Source organism: Scyliorhinus torazame, chromosome 2 (assembly GCF_047496885.1).
Source record: "Scyliorhinus torazame isolate Kashiwa2021f chromosome 2, sScyTor2.1, whole genome shotgun sequence".
NCBI lineage: Eukaryota > Metazoa > Chordata > Chondrichthyes > Carcharhiniformes > Scyliorhinidae > Scyliorhinus > Scyliorhinus torazame.
In genome coordinates, this window is record NC_092708.1 from 382,178,391 (window position 1) to 382,193,341 (window position 14,951).

At 48.5% G+C, this 14,951-nt stretch overlaps 1 protein-coding gene across 3 annotated transcripts in view; it reads left to right on the plus strand.

The window, feature by feature from the left end:
• The window catches only part of adck1 (aarF domain containing kinase 1), a 781,712-nt gene extending 767,324 nt beyond the window's left edge, over window positions 1–14,388 (plus strand). For all 3 annotated transcript variants that reach the window (XM_072493591.1, XM_072493590.1, XM_072493592.1), the window contains 2 exons: window positions 9,791–9,984; window positions 14,030–14,388. In XM_072493591.1, coding sequence (XP_072349692.1) covers window positions 9,791–9,984; window positions 14,030–14,168 — 333 coding nt within the window. In that variant the 3' untranslated portion in view covers window positions 14,169–14,388. The remainder of the gene's footprint in view (window positions 1–9,790; window positions 9,985–14,029) is intronic.
• The last annotated feature ends 563 nt before the right edge of the window (window positions 14,389–14,951 follow it).

Consider the following 14,951-nt stretch of genomic DNA (forward strand, 5'->3'; position numbering starts at 1 on the left):
AACGTCAAAAAGGGAAATGTCAACCAACTTTAAAAAAAACAAGCATAAACAGGCAAGAAAACGGACCTTAAAAAAAAAACCTCTGAATATAGCCTCATGCCATGTGAAGACAAGTAAGGCAGGCAGTGTGGGGCGGCACAGGCCTGTGTGCGATTCTTCTGCCCCTAGATTGGAAGGTTAAGTCCATCCCAGACACTTGAGCACAGAATCCAGGTCGACTCCTCTGTGTAGTACCATCGGAGTGTTGCAAGATGAGAAGTGCCATTATCTTGGTGGGACATCAAACCAAGCTCATCAAAGTGTTTTTTCCCAAAATACTTTAGATTCAGGAACTGTACCATTAGATTGGAAAGGAGTTGAAAAATGTTTTTTTTTTAAATTTAGAGTACCCAATTCATTTTTCCCAATTAAGGGGCAATTTAGTGTGGGCAATCCATCTGCCCTGCACATCTTTGGGCTGAGACCTATGCAAACACGGGGAGAATGTGCAAACTCCACACGGACAGTGACCCAGGGCCGGGATCGAACCTGGGACCTCCCGGAGGAAACCCACGCAAATACGGGGAGAACGTGCAGACTCCGCACGGACAGTGACCCAAGCCGGGAATCAAACTCGGGACCCTGAAACTGTAAGGCAGCAGTGCCAAACGCTGTGCCACCGTGCCGCTCTCATTCCTGGGTTTCGATTATTCTGTACATAAACCACCTGAACGCCTCGATTAGATTCCAGTGTGTAACTCGCTACCGAGTAGCCATTATTCTACATATAAACCATCTGAACCCCTCGATTAGATTCCAGTGTGTAACTCACTCCCGGGTATCTGTTATTCTATTTAAAAAACATCTGAATCCCTTGATTAGATTCCAGTCTGTAACTCACTCCCGGGTATCGATTATTCTATATATAAAACATCTGAATCCCTTGATTAGAGTCCAGTCTGTAACTCACCGCCCAGGTATCGATTATTCTATATATAAACCATCTGAACCCCTCGATTAGATTCCAGTCTGCAACTCACTCCCGAATATCCATTATCCTATACATAAACCATCTGAACTCCTCGATTAGACTCCAATCTGTAACTCACAACCAAGTATCCATTATTCTATACATAAACCATCTAGACCCCTCAATTAAATTCCAGTGTGTAATTCACTCCCGGGTATCTGTTATTTTATATAGAAAACATCTGAACCCCTTGATTAGATTCCAGTCTGTAACTCACTCCCGAGTATCCATTATTCTATACATAAACCATCTGAATCCCTTGATTAGATTCCAGTTTGTAACTGACTCCAAGTATCCATTATTCCATATATGAACCATCAGAACCCCTCGATTAGATTCCAGTCTGTAACTCGCTATCGTGTATCCATTATTCTGTATATAAACCATCCCGAACCCCTCGATTAGATTCCAGTCTGTAACTCACTCCCAAATATCCATTATTCTATACATAAACCATCTGAACCCCTGGATTAGATTCCAATCTGTAGCTCACTCCCGGGTATCCCGAGTATTGGGGCAGCACGGTAGCATTGTGGATAGCACAATTGCTTCACAGCTCCAGGGTCCCAGGTTCGATTCCCGGCTTGGGTCACTGTCTGTGCGGAGTCTGCACATCCTCCCCGTGTGTGCGTGGGTTTCCTCCGGGTGCTCCGGTTTCCTCCCACAGTCCAAAGATGTGCAGGTTAGGTGGATTGGCCATGATAAATTGCCCTTAGTGTCCAAAATTGCCCTTAGTGTTGGGTGGGGTTACTGGGTTATGGGGATAGGGTGGAAGTGTTGACCTTGGGTAGGGTGCTCTTTCCAAGAGCCGGTGCAGACTCGATGGGCCGAATGGCCTCCTTCTGTACTGTAAATTCTATGATAATCCGTTATTCTATATTTAAATAATCTGGACCCCTCGATTAGATTCCAGTCTGTAACTCACTCCTGAGCATCTGTTATTCGATATATAAACCATCTGAACCCCTCGATTAGATTCCAGTCTGTAACTCACTCCCACCCGGTATCCACTATTTGAAGTATTAAAAGTCTAAAGCAAAGCCAATCTGAGACAACAATATTTGCAAATCCCAGTAAAATCCTATCATTTGTTTTCTTTGCCAAACTGTAGTGGCTGTATTGATTAGGCTTTGCAGCATTATCAAAGTTATTGCAGCTTGTAGGGAACTGTGCACTGACAGAGAAACAGTTCTCGGTTGACCCTGAGCACTGTGGTTGCAAAGTAATTTTCTTTTCGGGTCAGCAGTCCTGGAGTGGGCATTTCTTTCACAGTAAGTAATTATTCAGTCAGTGACAGCTAAGGTGCCGCTGATTTGCGACTGTTGTGTTGCCATGGTTACCAGCATCTGGCAGTAGTTTGAGAAGGTGGAAGTAGACATTGCAGAATGTGCAAACGTTGGCCCAGTTGTAGATTTGGATTGATTTACTTATGCTCAATTAATTGACAGCGAATTAAACTAAACCCCGGAGCTGGCACGTAAGATGATCGGAATGTGTCGTGCTGGATGCATGCAATGCAGGAAAGAGATTGCACCTTGACTACTGCGGCACATCGGCTGTCAGAGACTCGAGGGACTTATCCCATTCCTGGAGGCATTTTAGATTTTTTTTTTAAACCATGCGGCTGATTTCTGGAGACTTCTGAGAAGATTGAGCTTACCAGTCGTGGACAATAGGTGACTTATTCCCCCTTAGAACAGAGAGTGTTAACAACACCAATAACAATGGCTCATATTTATAAAGTGCATTTATAAAAAGAAAAACGCACGGGCGGGGCATTTCACAGGAGCATTGCAGAAAACAAAATACGCGATCGAGCTACATGAGGGGATATTGAGCGGCTCCTTACTGCCCCGTCCATCGCCGGGGTCGTCCGGCCCACAGCAAGTCAGTGGACATTTGGCGGTGTCGCTCCATTCCCGGCGGTGAGCCCCGCCGCGGTGGGGCGGGAAAAATCCCGGCCTTTGGGTCAGATTGCCTTAAAGGAGGAGGAGAGGTAGAGTGGCGAGGAGGAGAGAGGGAATTCCAAAAGCTTCTGGAATCTCGACAACATGGAGGTGCGGCCAGCATTGGGGAAGCAATTAAAACTGCGGATGCTCGAGAGGTCAGAATGTTTTTTAAAACTTCATTTCCGGGATGTGGCCGTCGCTGGTTAGGCCGGCATTTATTGCCCATCCTTAGTTGCCCTTCAGCAGGTGGTGGTGAGCTGCCTTCTTGAACCGCTGCAGTCCTCCAGGTATAGGTACACCCACTGTGTTGTTAGGGAGGGTTTTCCAGGATTTTTTCCCCAGCGACAGTGAAGGAACGGCTGATATATCCCACAACAGTTGCCAGAGGGCGATCTGACAGAGCTGATCAAAACTGTGAGGAGTTTTGATAAAAGTCGACGAGGAGAATGTGTTCCTGGTGGCAGAAGGGTCCAGATGTAAGGAGTCTGCACAAATAAGGAGAATTTCTTCCGATGCAGTGAGTTATTGCGATCAGGAATGCACTGCCTGGTAGGAGGGGTGAAAGCAATTTTAAAAGGGAGTTTCAAAAGGGAATTGGACAAATATTTGAAGGGTGAAAGATTGCAGGACCAGTTGGAGAGGGCAGTGCACCAATAGGATAGTTTTTTTCAAAGAGCTGGCCTGGACGCATTGGGCCAAACACACCCTTTCCGCCCTGAATGATTTACTGACTAATGTGTACAGCAATAAAAGTGTTTAAAAAAAAGGTAAAGGTGGACCATTATTTACCGCTGGTGTCAGGATGTCCTCCATAAAAAGAATGATAAACGCAAGGAAAAGACCTCGAGTTTGGGTACAAACCATGACCCTTGGAATCATCTAAGTGACAGTTGGATGCTTTATAATGATGTTGTAGATTTTTCCAAATCAATGAGCTAAAATAGGCAGAACGTCCTTCTTCACCTCTACCTGTGATCTTGAATTATTGCAGTTCAGTCTCATTACCTGTAACGCAGCTCGTGGTTCAGTTCTGCGGTGGAGATTCACTAACTGTTCCAAAGTCAAACTATTCAAGGGATTGACAGGAATAACACCTTACGTCCGAAGCTAATTTCACCCCTCCCAATTTTTGTAAATTCTTTACCCACCAAGGTAACAAAATAAATAAAATAAAAGAACTTGCATTGCCGTAACGCCCTTCACAACCATGGCACGTCGCAAAGCGCTCTCCGAAGCATAAAGTACTTTTGAAGAACAAAGAACGAAGAACAATACAGCACACGAACAGGCCCTTCGGCCCTCCAAGCTTGTACCGGTCATGACATCACCTTTGGCCAAAACCCTCAGGACCTCCTAGTGCCGTATGCCTCTATACCCATCCAATGTATGTAATTTTTGAGATGCCTTTTGAACGCCATTAATGTATCTACTTCCAGAACCTCCCCTGGCAGCGCGTTCCAGGCACTCACCACCCTCTGCGTAAAAAACCTGCCTCGCACATCTCCTCTAAACTTTGACCCACAGACCTTAAACCTATGCTCCCCAGTGACTGACTCCTCCACCCTGGGAAAGAGTGCCTGTCTATTCACTCTATCCTCTATGCCTCTCATAATCTTGTAGACCTCTATCAAGTCGCCCCACAACCTCCATTGTTCCAATGAGAACAGTCCAAGTCTATACAGCCTCTCCGCATAGCTAACACCTTCATGACCAGGCAACACCCTGGTAAATCGCTTCTGCACCCTCTCCAAAGTCTCCACATCCTTCTGGTAGTGTGGCGACCAGAATTGTGCGCAATATTCCAAGTGTGGCCTTACCAAGGTTCTATACAACTGCAGCATGACTTGCCAGTTTTTATTCTCGATGCCCCGTCCAATGAAGGCAAGTATTCCAAGCGAACTCATTGTTGTAACGTAGAAAATGCAGGGCAACCAGTTTGTGCACAGCAAGCTCCCACAATTAGCAGCGTGATAATAAACAGATAATCCGTGTTTTTTAATGATGTTGATTGAGGGATAAATAAATATTGGCCAGGAGACCATGGTGAACTCCCCTGCCCTTCCTCAAAACTGTGCCATGGGATCTTTTATTAGTGAGAAATGGAGCACCATCTCATTCAAGCAAGGAACCTTGGGCGGGATTCTCCGCAATCGGCGCGATGTCCGCCGACCGGCACCAAAAACGGCACAAATCAGTCTGGCATCGTGCCGCCCCAAAGCTGCGGAAGTCTCCGCTCTTGAGGGGCCGAGCCCTAACCTTGAGGGGCTAGGCCCGCGCCGGACTGATTTCCGCCCCGCCAGCTGGCGGGAAAGGCCTTTGGTGCCCCGCCAGCTGGCGCGAAACTGACTTTGCCGGGCGGCGCATGCGCGGGAGCGTCAGTGGCCCCTCACGGCATCCCCGCGCATGCGCAGTGGAGGGGGTCTCTTCCGCCTCCGCCATAGTGGAGACCATGGCGAAGGCGAAAGGAAAAGAGTGCCCCCACGGCACAGGCCCGCCCGCGGATCGGTGGGCCCCGATCGCAGGCCAGGCCACCGTGGGGGCATCCCCCCGGGGCCAGAGCGCCCCGCGCCCCCCCCAGGACCCCGGAGCCCGCCTGCGCCGCCTTGTCCCGCCGGTAAGAGAGGGTGTTTGATTCTCGCCGGCGGGACAGGCATTCCAGCAGCGGGACTTCGGCCCATCCGGGCCGGAGAATCGCCGGGGGGGGGGGCCCGCCAACCGGCATGGCGCGATTCCCGCCCCCGCCGAATATCCGTGCCGGAGAATTCGGCAACCGACGGGGGCGGGATTCACGCCAGCCCCCGGCGATTCTCCGACCCGGCCGGGGGGGGGGGGGGGGGGGGGGGGGGCGGGGGTCGGAGAATCCCGCCCCTTTTATTTCTGCTCCCAGAGGGAGGAAGCTTTCAATAATAACACTGAACACTGGCCACCAGACTGCTCAGGAAAATGGGCATTAATATGTCGAGCAACTATTTGTCTTTTAAGGATATAGTGTTGTATTAGACAACAACCCAGAAGCCATAAATTCCAATTCTGCCATGGCGTTCTATTCCAGAAATCCAGTTGGTGAAAGATAAAACTGGAGCCAATCTTTACACAGTTTCATCTTTATTTAGAATTACATATTCTAGGCATACATCTCCCAACCCAACAACCACAGTGCCTCTTTATGCAGGCACTCAGGATAAGCCCTGGTTAATGGCCCCCACCTCCGTACAATTAAATGCAATTAATATATAATTAGCACACGGCACCTTGTGAAACCGAGCTTGGTAACTTATGGCATAGAACCAGGTTTTCAAGGCACCTTCCTTGTTGTAGGAAACCAGATTCCTATCCAGTCTGACCCTTGCGTCCAGTCCCACTGTCTGGGTGATCCTCTGAATTCACTGGGCCAAAGAAAGGATCCACTACCAACTTTGCAAAGCAACTATGGATGGGCAGGAAAGCTGTTGCCTTACCCGTGCTGTTCATGAAATAATCCACCCTTGTACATTACTGGAGGCAGGGAAAACATGGTTCAATGCAGAGCAGAAATATTCTTAATCTGGGGCAGCAGTGTATATTAGCCTACAGGCACCTCTTACTATACTATTGTGTTGTTTTCCATTTCCAATAAACTTATCCCATGGCTTCTCTCAGTGATGTTTCCACTTAGAGCCCCATTAGATGAAGTTTTGTGCTCAGGCCTATATTGAGTTGAGATTTCTCAGACTCATTTCACAGAGCCTAGATGAGCCTTTCACCCTATTAGTCCAAGTTATCTTCAAATCCAGATCATAGAGTCCCTACAGTGCAGAAGGAGGCCATTCGGCCCATCAGGTCTGCACCTACCCTTCGAAAGACCACCCTACCTAGGCCCAATCCCCTGCCCCATTCCTACAACCCCTAACCTGCAGATTTTTGGACTGTGGGAAACCGGGGCACCTGGAGGAAACCCACGCAGACACGAGGAGCAAGTGCAAACTCCGCACAGGCAGTCACCCGAGGCAGGAATTGAACCCGGGTCCCTGGCGCAGTGAGGCAGCAGCGATAACCACCGTGCTGTCCTGATCGCTGAGGTGAAAGGCCAAGTTGCTAAACATCACAGAGAGATTGGCACCCTGCCCGATTGTCCTCCTAGTGACCCAACAAAGTGCCTCGTGGGCCGTCAATCCGGTGTAAAGAGTTACCATATTCCCCCAAATCTCACGTGATACTTTAACTGTGTCCATGTTGACAAACACCTGTCACACCCGAACCAATTCAAAAACATTTCTTTTTCGGCGCACATCTCAGATCCATTTCTAAATCCCTTTGGTGACCATGCTTCTTGCTCCCCAGCGCTCCCCTGTCCACTAGCTGTGAGAGGTGGACATGTGATGAGCTACGCTGTGGGAGATCTGATAATATTAATCAGATGACACAAGTGTTTTGATACATTTTTATAACTATAAAAACATGCATATAGTTGGTATGAATTTGGATCTGGACATTCTGAAAAACAATATGAAACTATGTAAAGATTGGCTCCGCTTCTTTCCTTCACCAACTGGCTTTCTGGAATAGAATGTCAAACAGAACGGGAATAAAAAGGTTGATCAAGATAGATTGACTGGGTTAAGTTATACGGGCAGGTTGCTTAGATTAGACTTATGAGCCCTCGAGTAGAGAGAACTAAAAGGTGATCAAATTGAGGTGTTTCAGATGATTAAAGGAATGTGTAGGATAAATAAAGAGAAACTATTTCCTTTAGTGGGGGAGTCCAGAACAAAGGGGCAGAGCCTTCAAATAGAGCTGACCATTCAGGGGTGGTCTCAGGAAGCACTTCTTCACACAACGGGTACTGGCAATCTTGTACCGTCACCCCCTAAAGCCTGTTGAGGCTGCGGGCCAATTGAAAATCTAAAATTGAGACTGCTGGGTTTTTTATTCGATAGGGGTATCAAGGTGGTCAAATGGAGTAGCGATACAGAACAGCTTGACCTAATTGAGTGGTAGTGCAAACATGAGGGGCTGAATGGTCCCGGTGGTTTGGTGTGTTCGGCACCTGCAAACCAGAAAATGGTGAGTAACAGCAGGAACCTTTTGGCTACACCCTCTTCCTGACATGGTCACTGCCCAGATCACAACTGGGCCCCGGTGACGTTTCCCGGCACAGCTATGTTATCGGGGCCCAGCTAAAAAAAAAAAGGCAAATGGTCTTGCCTTAATCTCCATGAATCTTCAGAGAGTTACATGCCATTTCTGATGCACCAGCTCAATTCAGCGCAGACAAAAACAAATGATAATGGTAGGTGACTACACAGCTTATCTACTGGAGCAGAGCTGTCCTTTAAGTGGATTTGACTGCACAAATACGTGCAGACTATAATAATAAGGACAGTTTTCCACAGACTATAGGTTACTAGTCTTTTACAGGGACACAAAGTAAATTGCTCAGAACAAAATTTCAGGTTTGCAGTTGCGTAAAATTAATTAGCCTCACCTGGGACTGGATTCTCCGCAGCCCCGCGCCGAAATCGCGTTTGGCGCGGGGGCGGAGAATCGATGTTCCTGACCGGATCGCACCCGGCTCCGCTCCGGCGATTCCCTGGGCCCCGGAGAATCGCTCGTCCGCGAACCACGGCGCGCGGCTGGGGGCCCATTGCCAGAGGCCCTCCCAGCGATATTCTGCCCACGACCCGCCGAGTTCCCGGCGGCGTGGTTCTAACCACATGTGGCCGGTGGGGACTCTCGCGCAGCGGCCGCCCTGGTGGGGGGTGGGAGGCTGGTGCAGCGATCGGGCCGGTCCGATGCAGTGGCGCCCGGCCGATCGGGGGTCCTGGTTGTGCATGTTGGTCCCCGGTCCGAGTCCGCCATGGCACTTGGCGTGGCCGCTGGAGGCCACCGCATGCGCGGACTCGGAACCGGAAGTGCGGGACCCCATATCCACAGCCAAAGCTGCGTGAAGCTCCCCGGGTTCTTCCGAGCCCCTTGCAGGTAAGTGAATCGCTCTTTAGTGTTTGCAGGAAACTGGGGAGTGAAATGCCAGCGTTTTTACTCCGGCGAGGGGACTTAGTCCCATTTTGGGAAAATCCAGCCCCTGATTTTTGTTCCCTTCACCTATTTCCCGGGGCAGTTTTTAAACATTTCCCGTTACAGTCTGCGCCTCAGAGAAAGATTGCAATAGGGCAGTTGCTGACATTTCCCCGTGTTTTTGTGGCTTTAATTGCCAGTCGTAGCACAGTGCCAATGGCACCCTCGCCCCTGACTCCGAAGGTTGTGGGCCGCTCTCCAGGACTGGAACACATAACCTAAGCTGACGTTCCAGTGGAGTACCGAGGGAATGCTGTAACGCCGGTGGTGCTGTTTTCTGAATGGGATGTCAAACTGAGGCCTGGTCGGCACTCTCAAATGGACCTAAAGGACCCATGGCATTATTTCAGAGTGCAGGGGACTTATCCATGGTGTTGTGCATAATATTTATATTTCAGCAGCACTAAAGCAGATTATCTCTTAAATGAATCACTTCTCTACCCCCTCTATCGTCTTGTCATCTTTTCTAAAGTAAGGTGCTCAATATTGGACACATTTTTTAAATTCTTCCCTAAACAGGCTCAGCATTATCTCTTTGCCTTTATGCTTCATGGCCATATTTACAGTATTGCATACTCTTCCTGTGCATGTTCATGTCTGAATCTTATATCTACCTGCTCTTTTCGAAGTGTTGCCATTCAGCGTGCCTGACCTGTACTTATTCATACTCCCACAGTGTATCACTTTGTATTTTCTGCTGCATTCGATCTCATCTGACGTTTATCTACAAATGTGCCATTTGTATCGGGAGTAATCAAGTGTTCCAATTGTATTACAGGATGTGCAGATTAAAGTAAATGCAGTTAAGTATCTACCTCGCATCAATGAACTGCTGAACAAGGTCCCTCGCCAAATGCTTCTGCTCCTAAAGACTAATGACCTACTTCGAGGGATTGAAACATCACTCCAGACCCGAGCCAGTGCTGCTTCCTTCATCAACATGTCACGTTGCTGCGTCAGAGCTTTGTCCAGGTAGGATAAAGAGCCTGGAATGCAGATTACATTACTCATCAGCGCTTGGTGTTCAAAGACCAGGGGCAGCTTTGGCTGTATCCAGATGTTTGATCATCTGGGTACTGTGCGTGGAGGAACATCAAGCCTTATTCAGCTTTCCTCTGTGGTTACGCCCTGGTCATCCGATGTTCCCCACCAGGAACATTTGCTTTTTGCTATTCTCTCTTCGTAACTTAGTTTCCAACTACAATGTCCACTGCTGGGTCACAGTCTAGTAACTCCCAGATTTCATTACTTGGCCCATACTGAATCACCTGATCACTGCTGTAGTGGTAAGAGGCAGTACCACCGAGGGAAAAAAAACATGAGCCAATGTTCTTACTCCTGACAGCTACCTAGTGATGCCTGCTAAAAGATGGGATGAGTACAGGAACAGGCCCCACAATGATTGCAGTTAGGACCAAACAGCCTGATGATGTAGATCCATAGAAATGTATAGAACCTAGCAGATCAAAACAAGCCAATCAGTCCAGTTGGTCCCTGTTGGCATTTACTTTCCGTGTGACCAAACAGTTGTAATCAAGGAGAATTCCTCTGCTTGCGTTTAATCCTTGTTCTTGATTCTTCTGGTACTGGAAGCGGTCTGTTCCCCCGACCCTGTCCCACCTTTTCGTCATTTTAAACATTGCCTCATAACCTCCTGTGCTCCAATGGAAATGGCTCAATTTCTTCCCTCCAGTCTTTTTCCATGCTTGTGTTTCCTCGCATCAAGCAGCTTCCTGGTGAATAAACCAGCACGAACCTCCTGTCGTGTGGAGCTCGATCCTGCAGACGGAGTTCTAATTGAACTCTCACTGAGGTTTCGGACTGCTTCATCGTTACGTAGCCTTTTATGTTGTACAGAACTTGAAGTTAAACCAACTCTATTAGCTATTTTTTATTGGCTTACCATCCCGAGGTTCTGCCTTGAATGTTCTATGAAGCTATCCTCCCAAAACCTCCTACTCTTCAACAAGGCCAAACCTACTACTTCCAATCGAAGTACGCTTATTGCTACACTTTCTTGCAACCACATTGCACCAGCCATAGTGGGATTCATTTCTCCCTGACAGATTTCCCTCCAGCCTATCAAAATCAATTTGCCGATTCATCAGTTCTCCCAAAGGCTGAACGGGGCCTCTTCTTTTGGTGTCACCTCCAAATCTTAGCACCAATCTGTCCAGGCCTATACCTCTAAATCATTGATGGACACGGGGAACAGACGTGGAGGGCACACTACTGCCCGATTCCAGTGGAAATTAAACTGCGATGGGTTGTGCACGTAGAATATAGAACATACAGTGCAGAAGGAGGCCATTCAGCCCATCGAGTCTGCACCGACCCACTTAAGCCCTCACCTCCACCCTATCCCCGTAACCCAATAACCCCTCCTAACCTTTTTGGTCACTAAGGGCAATTTATCACGGCCAATCCACCTAACCTGCACGTCTTTGGACTTGTGGGAGGAAACTGGAGCACCCGGAGGAAACCCACGCAGACACGGGGAGAACGTGCAGACTCCGCACAGACAGTGACCCAGCGGGGGATTGAACCTGGGATCCTGGCGCTGTGAAGCCACAGTGCTAGCCGCTTGTGCTACCGTGCTGTAGTGTGGGCAATCTGTCCATTTCATCACCCACCAGATGACCAGCCAACTGGTAAACGTGAAGGCCATCTCCAACCTGTCAGCCGTGGCTCTGATGATAGCACTCTTGAGTCTGATGCAGACTGGGTGGGTTCGAATCCCACACCAGACACAAATTTCAGACGGAGTGCTGCACTGTCTGAGATGCACACTTTCAGTGAGGATGTTAAACTGAGTCCCTTTTTGCCCTCTCAGGTGGATCTAAAAGATCCCATGGTCACTATTTGAAGAAGGAAGGCGGGGGGGGATTTCCTCGCCAAAATCTACCTCTAATCAACATCACCAAAAATAATTACCTGATCATCCATCTTGTTGCTGTTTGTCAGAGCTGATACCCGGATTGGCGGGACTGTCCTATGAGGTGAGATAGGTTGGACTGGGCCGGTATTCACAAAGGTTAGAAAGATGAGAGGGGATCTGATTGAAATGCAGTAAATTCTAACAGGGCCGGACAGACTAGATGCAGGGAGGCCGTTTTCCCTGGTTGGGAAACCTAAAACCAGGGTCTCAAGATACAGGATAGATCATTTCGGACTGAGATGAGGAAACCTTTCTTCACTCAAAGGGGAGTGCACCTGTGGATTTCTCTACCACAGAAGTCACTGAATGTATTCAAGAAAGAGACAGATTATTAAAGTATTTTTATGGCATCAAGGGGTCTGGGGAGAAAGTGGGAATATGGCGTTGAGATAGAGGATCTGCCTTGATCATATTAAATGGCAGAGCAGGATTGAAGGGCAGAATGGCCTGCTCCTGCTCCTAGTTTCTATGAACTGTGAATGTTGGTCGCCAGTGCTCCTCTTTTCTCCCAGTGACACCCCCCCCCCCCTCCCCAAGGCACCCATCATGAGGAGACAGCCCCAAAATTCAGGAATGGGGCAATGAAGCTTTCGAGATGTCAGCATTGCTGACAAAAAAATGGTTTGGCCAACTCTGACCGGCATTTTTCTTCATTTTTCCAAACAACGATTCCCTCTCTTCTGCTGCTCTCTTTTGCAATCTTTAGTTTAATTTCACAAAAATCAAAGCGAGCCAAGCAGTGACACCAGCCTACTGGAGCTGACGCCTCAGGGGATGAGTTGCCAGCCCAAAATGTCTGAAGTAAGCTTATTACTGAAAATGCCAGGCAGGTGACTCTTTCCCTGTTGCAGGGATCACAAAATACTGCTGAGCGTTTTATTTCACCCTTGACCAATTTGCCTTTTCTCTCATTTGGGATCCAGGTTGAACACGATGCAGCGAAAATCAAGCTGGCCATTTGATATTACCCAATAGATATTAGCCTTTGGCCAGTGTTGTCTGTCAAGTTCTGGTTTAGCTCAGTGAGCTAGACAGCTGGTTTGTGACGCAGAACATAGCCAGCAGCGCGGGTTCAATTCCCGAACCGGCTTACCCGAACAGGCGCCGGAATGTGGCAACTAGGGCCTTTTCACAGGAACTTCATACTTTATACTTGTGACAATAAAAGGTTGTTATTATTATAAGATTTCCCACTGCGCAGGTTCGCTGAGCTCAAGCTGTTCCTGGCCTCTTGGCGGCTGCCTCACAGCTCCAGGGTCCCGGGTTCAATTCCGGTCTTGGGTGACTGTCTGTGTGGAGTTTGCACTTTCTCCCCGTGTCTGATGCTCCTGTTTCCTCCCACAGTTCAAAGATGTGCAGGTTCGGTGGATTGGCCATGATAAATTGCCCTTGGTGTCCAAAAAGGTTAGGCGGGGTTATGGGGCTAGGATGGAGGCATGGGTGCTCTTTCCAAGGGCCAGTGCAGACTCGATGGGCCGAATGGCCTCCATCTGCACTGTAAATTCTGTGACTTACTGGTTGTGGAAAGTACAAATCAGCCATGGGTTTACCTTCCTCTGGGGCCTGTCAGTGGCTGGATGGCAAGCGGACGTTTGCTGTGTTAGGGACACGATGGTGCGATTCTCCGCTTTGTCTGTAGAAGGACCCACTGCCAGCAAGAACAGAAAATGTGGCGTTCTAGCCCAAACTCCACTATCAGTGGCAGCAGAAAATCCCAGCCGGGATGAGGTCAGAAAGTTTCAGCCTACATAAATGCCAGCTGATGCTGTTGGGCTGATGGATTCTGATGGATTCCCCTACCATGCCACCCACTGCTTGCATAGCCTATTGTTGACTCCTGCAGAACCACTCGCACCTGCTGAACTGTTTCTTTACATGTTGGGCAACAGGGAAGAGGGAGAATTGAGCAGGTTTTTATTTTTATCAGCATGGTTTTAAAACCACAAACAAAAAAGGCCGATATGAAAGGGTGAGTCAAATACTGACAGTTTTCCGAATGATCACCTAAGAGCCTCGTAAGTGCCTGCCTTTCTTGGTCCCTCAGGAATTTAACACAAACTTTCTGTTTAAATTTGGCAGATACGAGAGGGATAATTGTAAATCCTGGTACGGGAAGCTGAAAATCTCCTGGGCCGAAACGCTTGATCTTTGGCAGATCAACCTGTACGCAATCTTGCTCTGGATTAAGGCATCATTACTGTGGAGTTGGATTGCTTGAGTCCTGGGCTACGATCATCCTCTGCAATGAAGCTGCTCTCTGACCAAGAAAAGACCATTAATATTTATTCTTGGGTTTTCTATTTCTCTGCTGCACTTCACGACCACCTTGGCCAGCTTCCTATATGCTGTGAAATTGTAATAGGCGATGGGCCGAATTGACCTCGGGTCGTGCTCAAGTTTGTTTCCTGTCGGTGTTAAAGGTTCAACTTATCATCATATTCGCAGCCATTTATTTGAGACACTTGTGTTGAATCAATCATGTAGTGGCCCTACCCGGAGATCCAGGGATCTACAGTTTAGGTGGGGAGCATGAAATATGGTGGGGGAGTAGGCCTAGGGAGGGTGCTCTTTCAGAGGGTCGGCGCAGACTCGATGGGCCTCCTTCTGCACTGTAGGGATTCTATGGTTCTATGGTCCCTTTCCATGTCGTCGCCCCCACCGTGTCGTCCCCTCTGCCCCCCGCCCAGTCAGCCTCATAAATCCGGTTCTGGGATCCATCTCATTAAACAGGTGACCCTCCGTAGGCACTGTTGTCCCGGCCATGTCTGAACATGACCATTACCCTCTGCTAATGCCTCAGCTCCCTTGGAGCTTAGAAGATTAAGGGGCGATTGAATCGAGGTGTTTAAGGTGAATCAGTATGATAATGGAAATAGAGAGAAACTGTTTCCTCTGGCATGTTTAAGGGGAGCGGGGGGGGGGGTTGTGGGGGAGTCCTGAAAAGATGGCTCATCGCTCAGCCATTCCGGGCTGATGTCGAGAAGCGACTCTTCGCACAAAG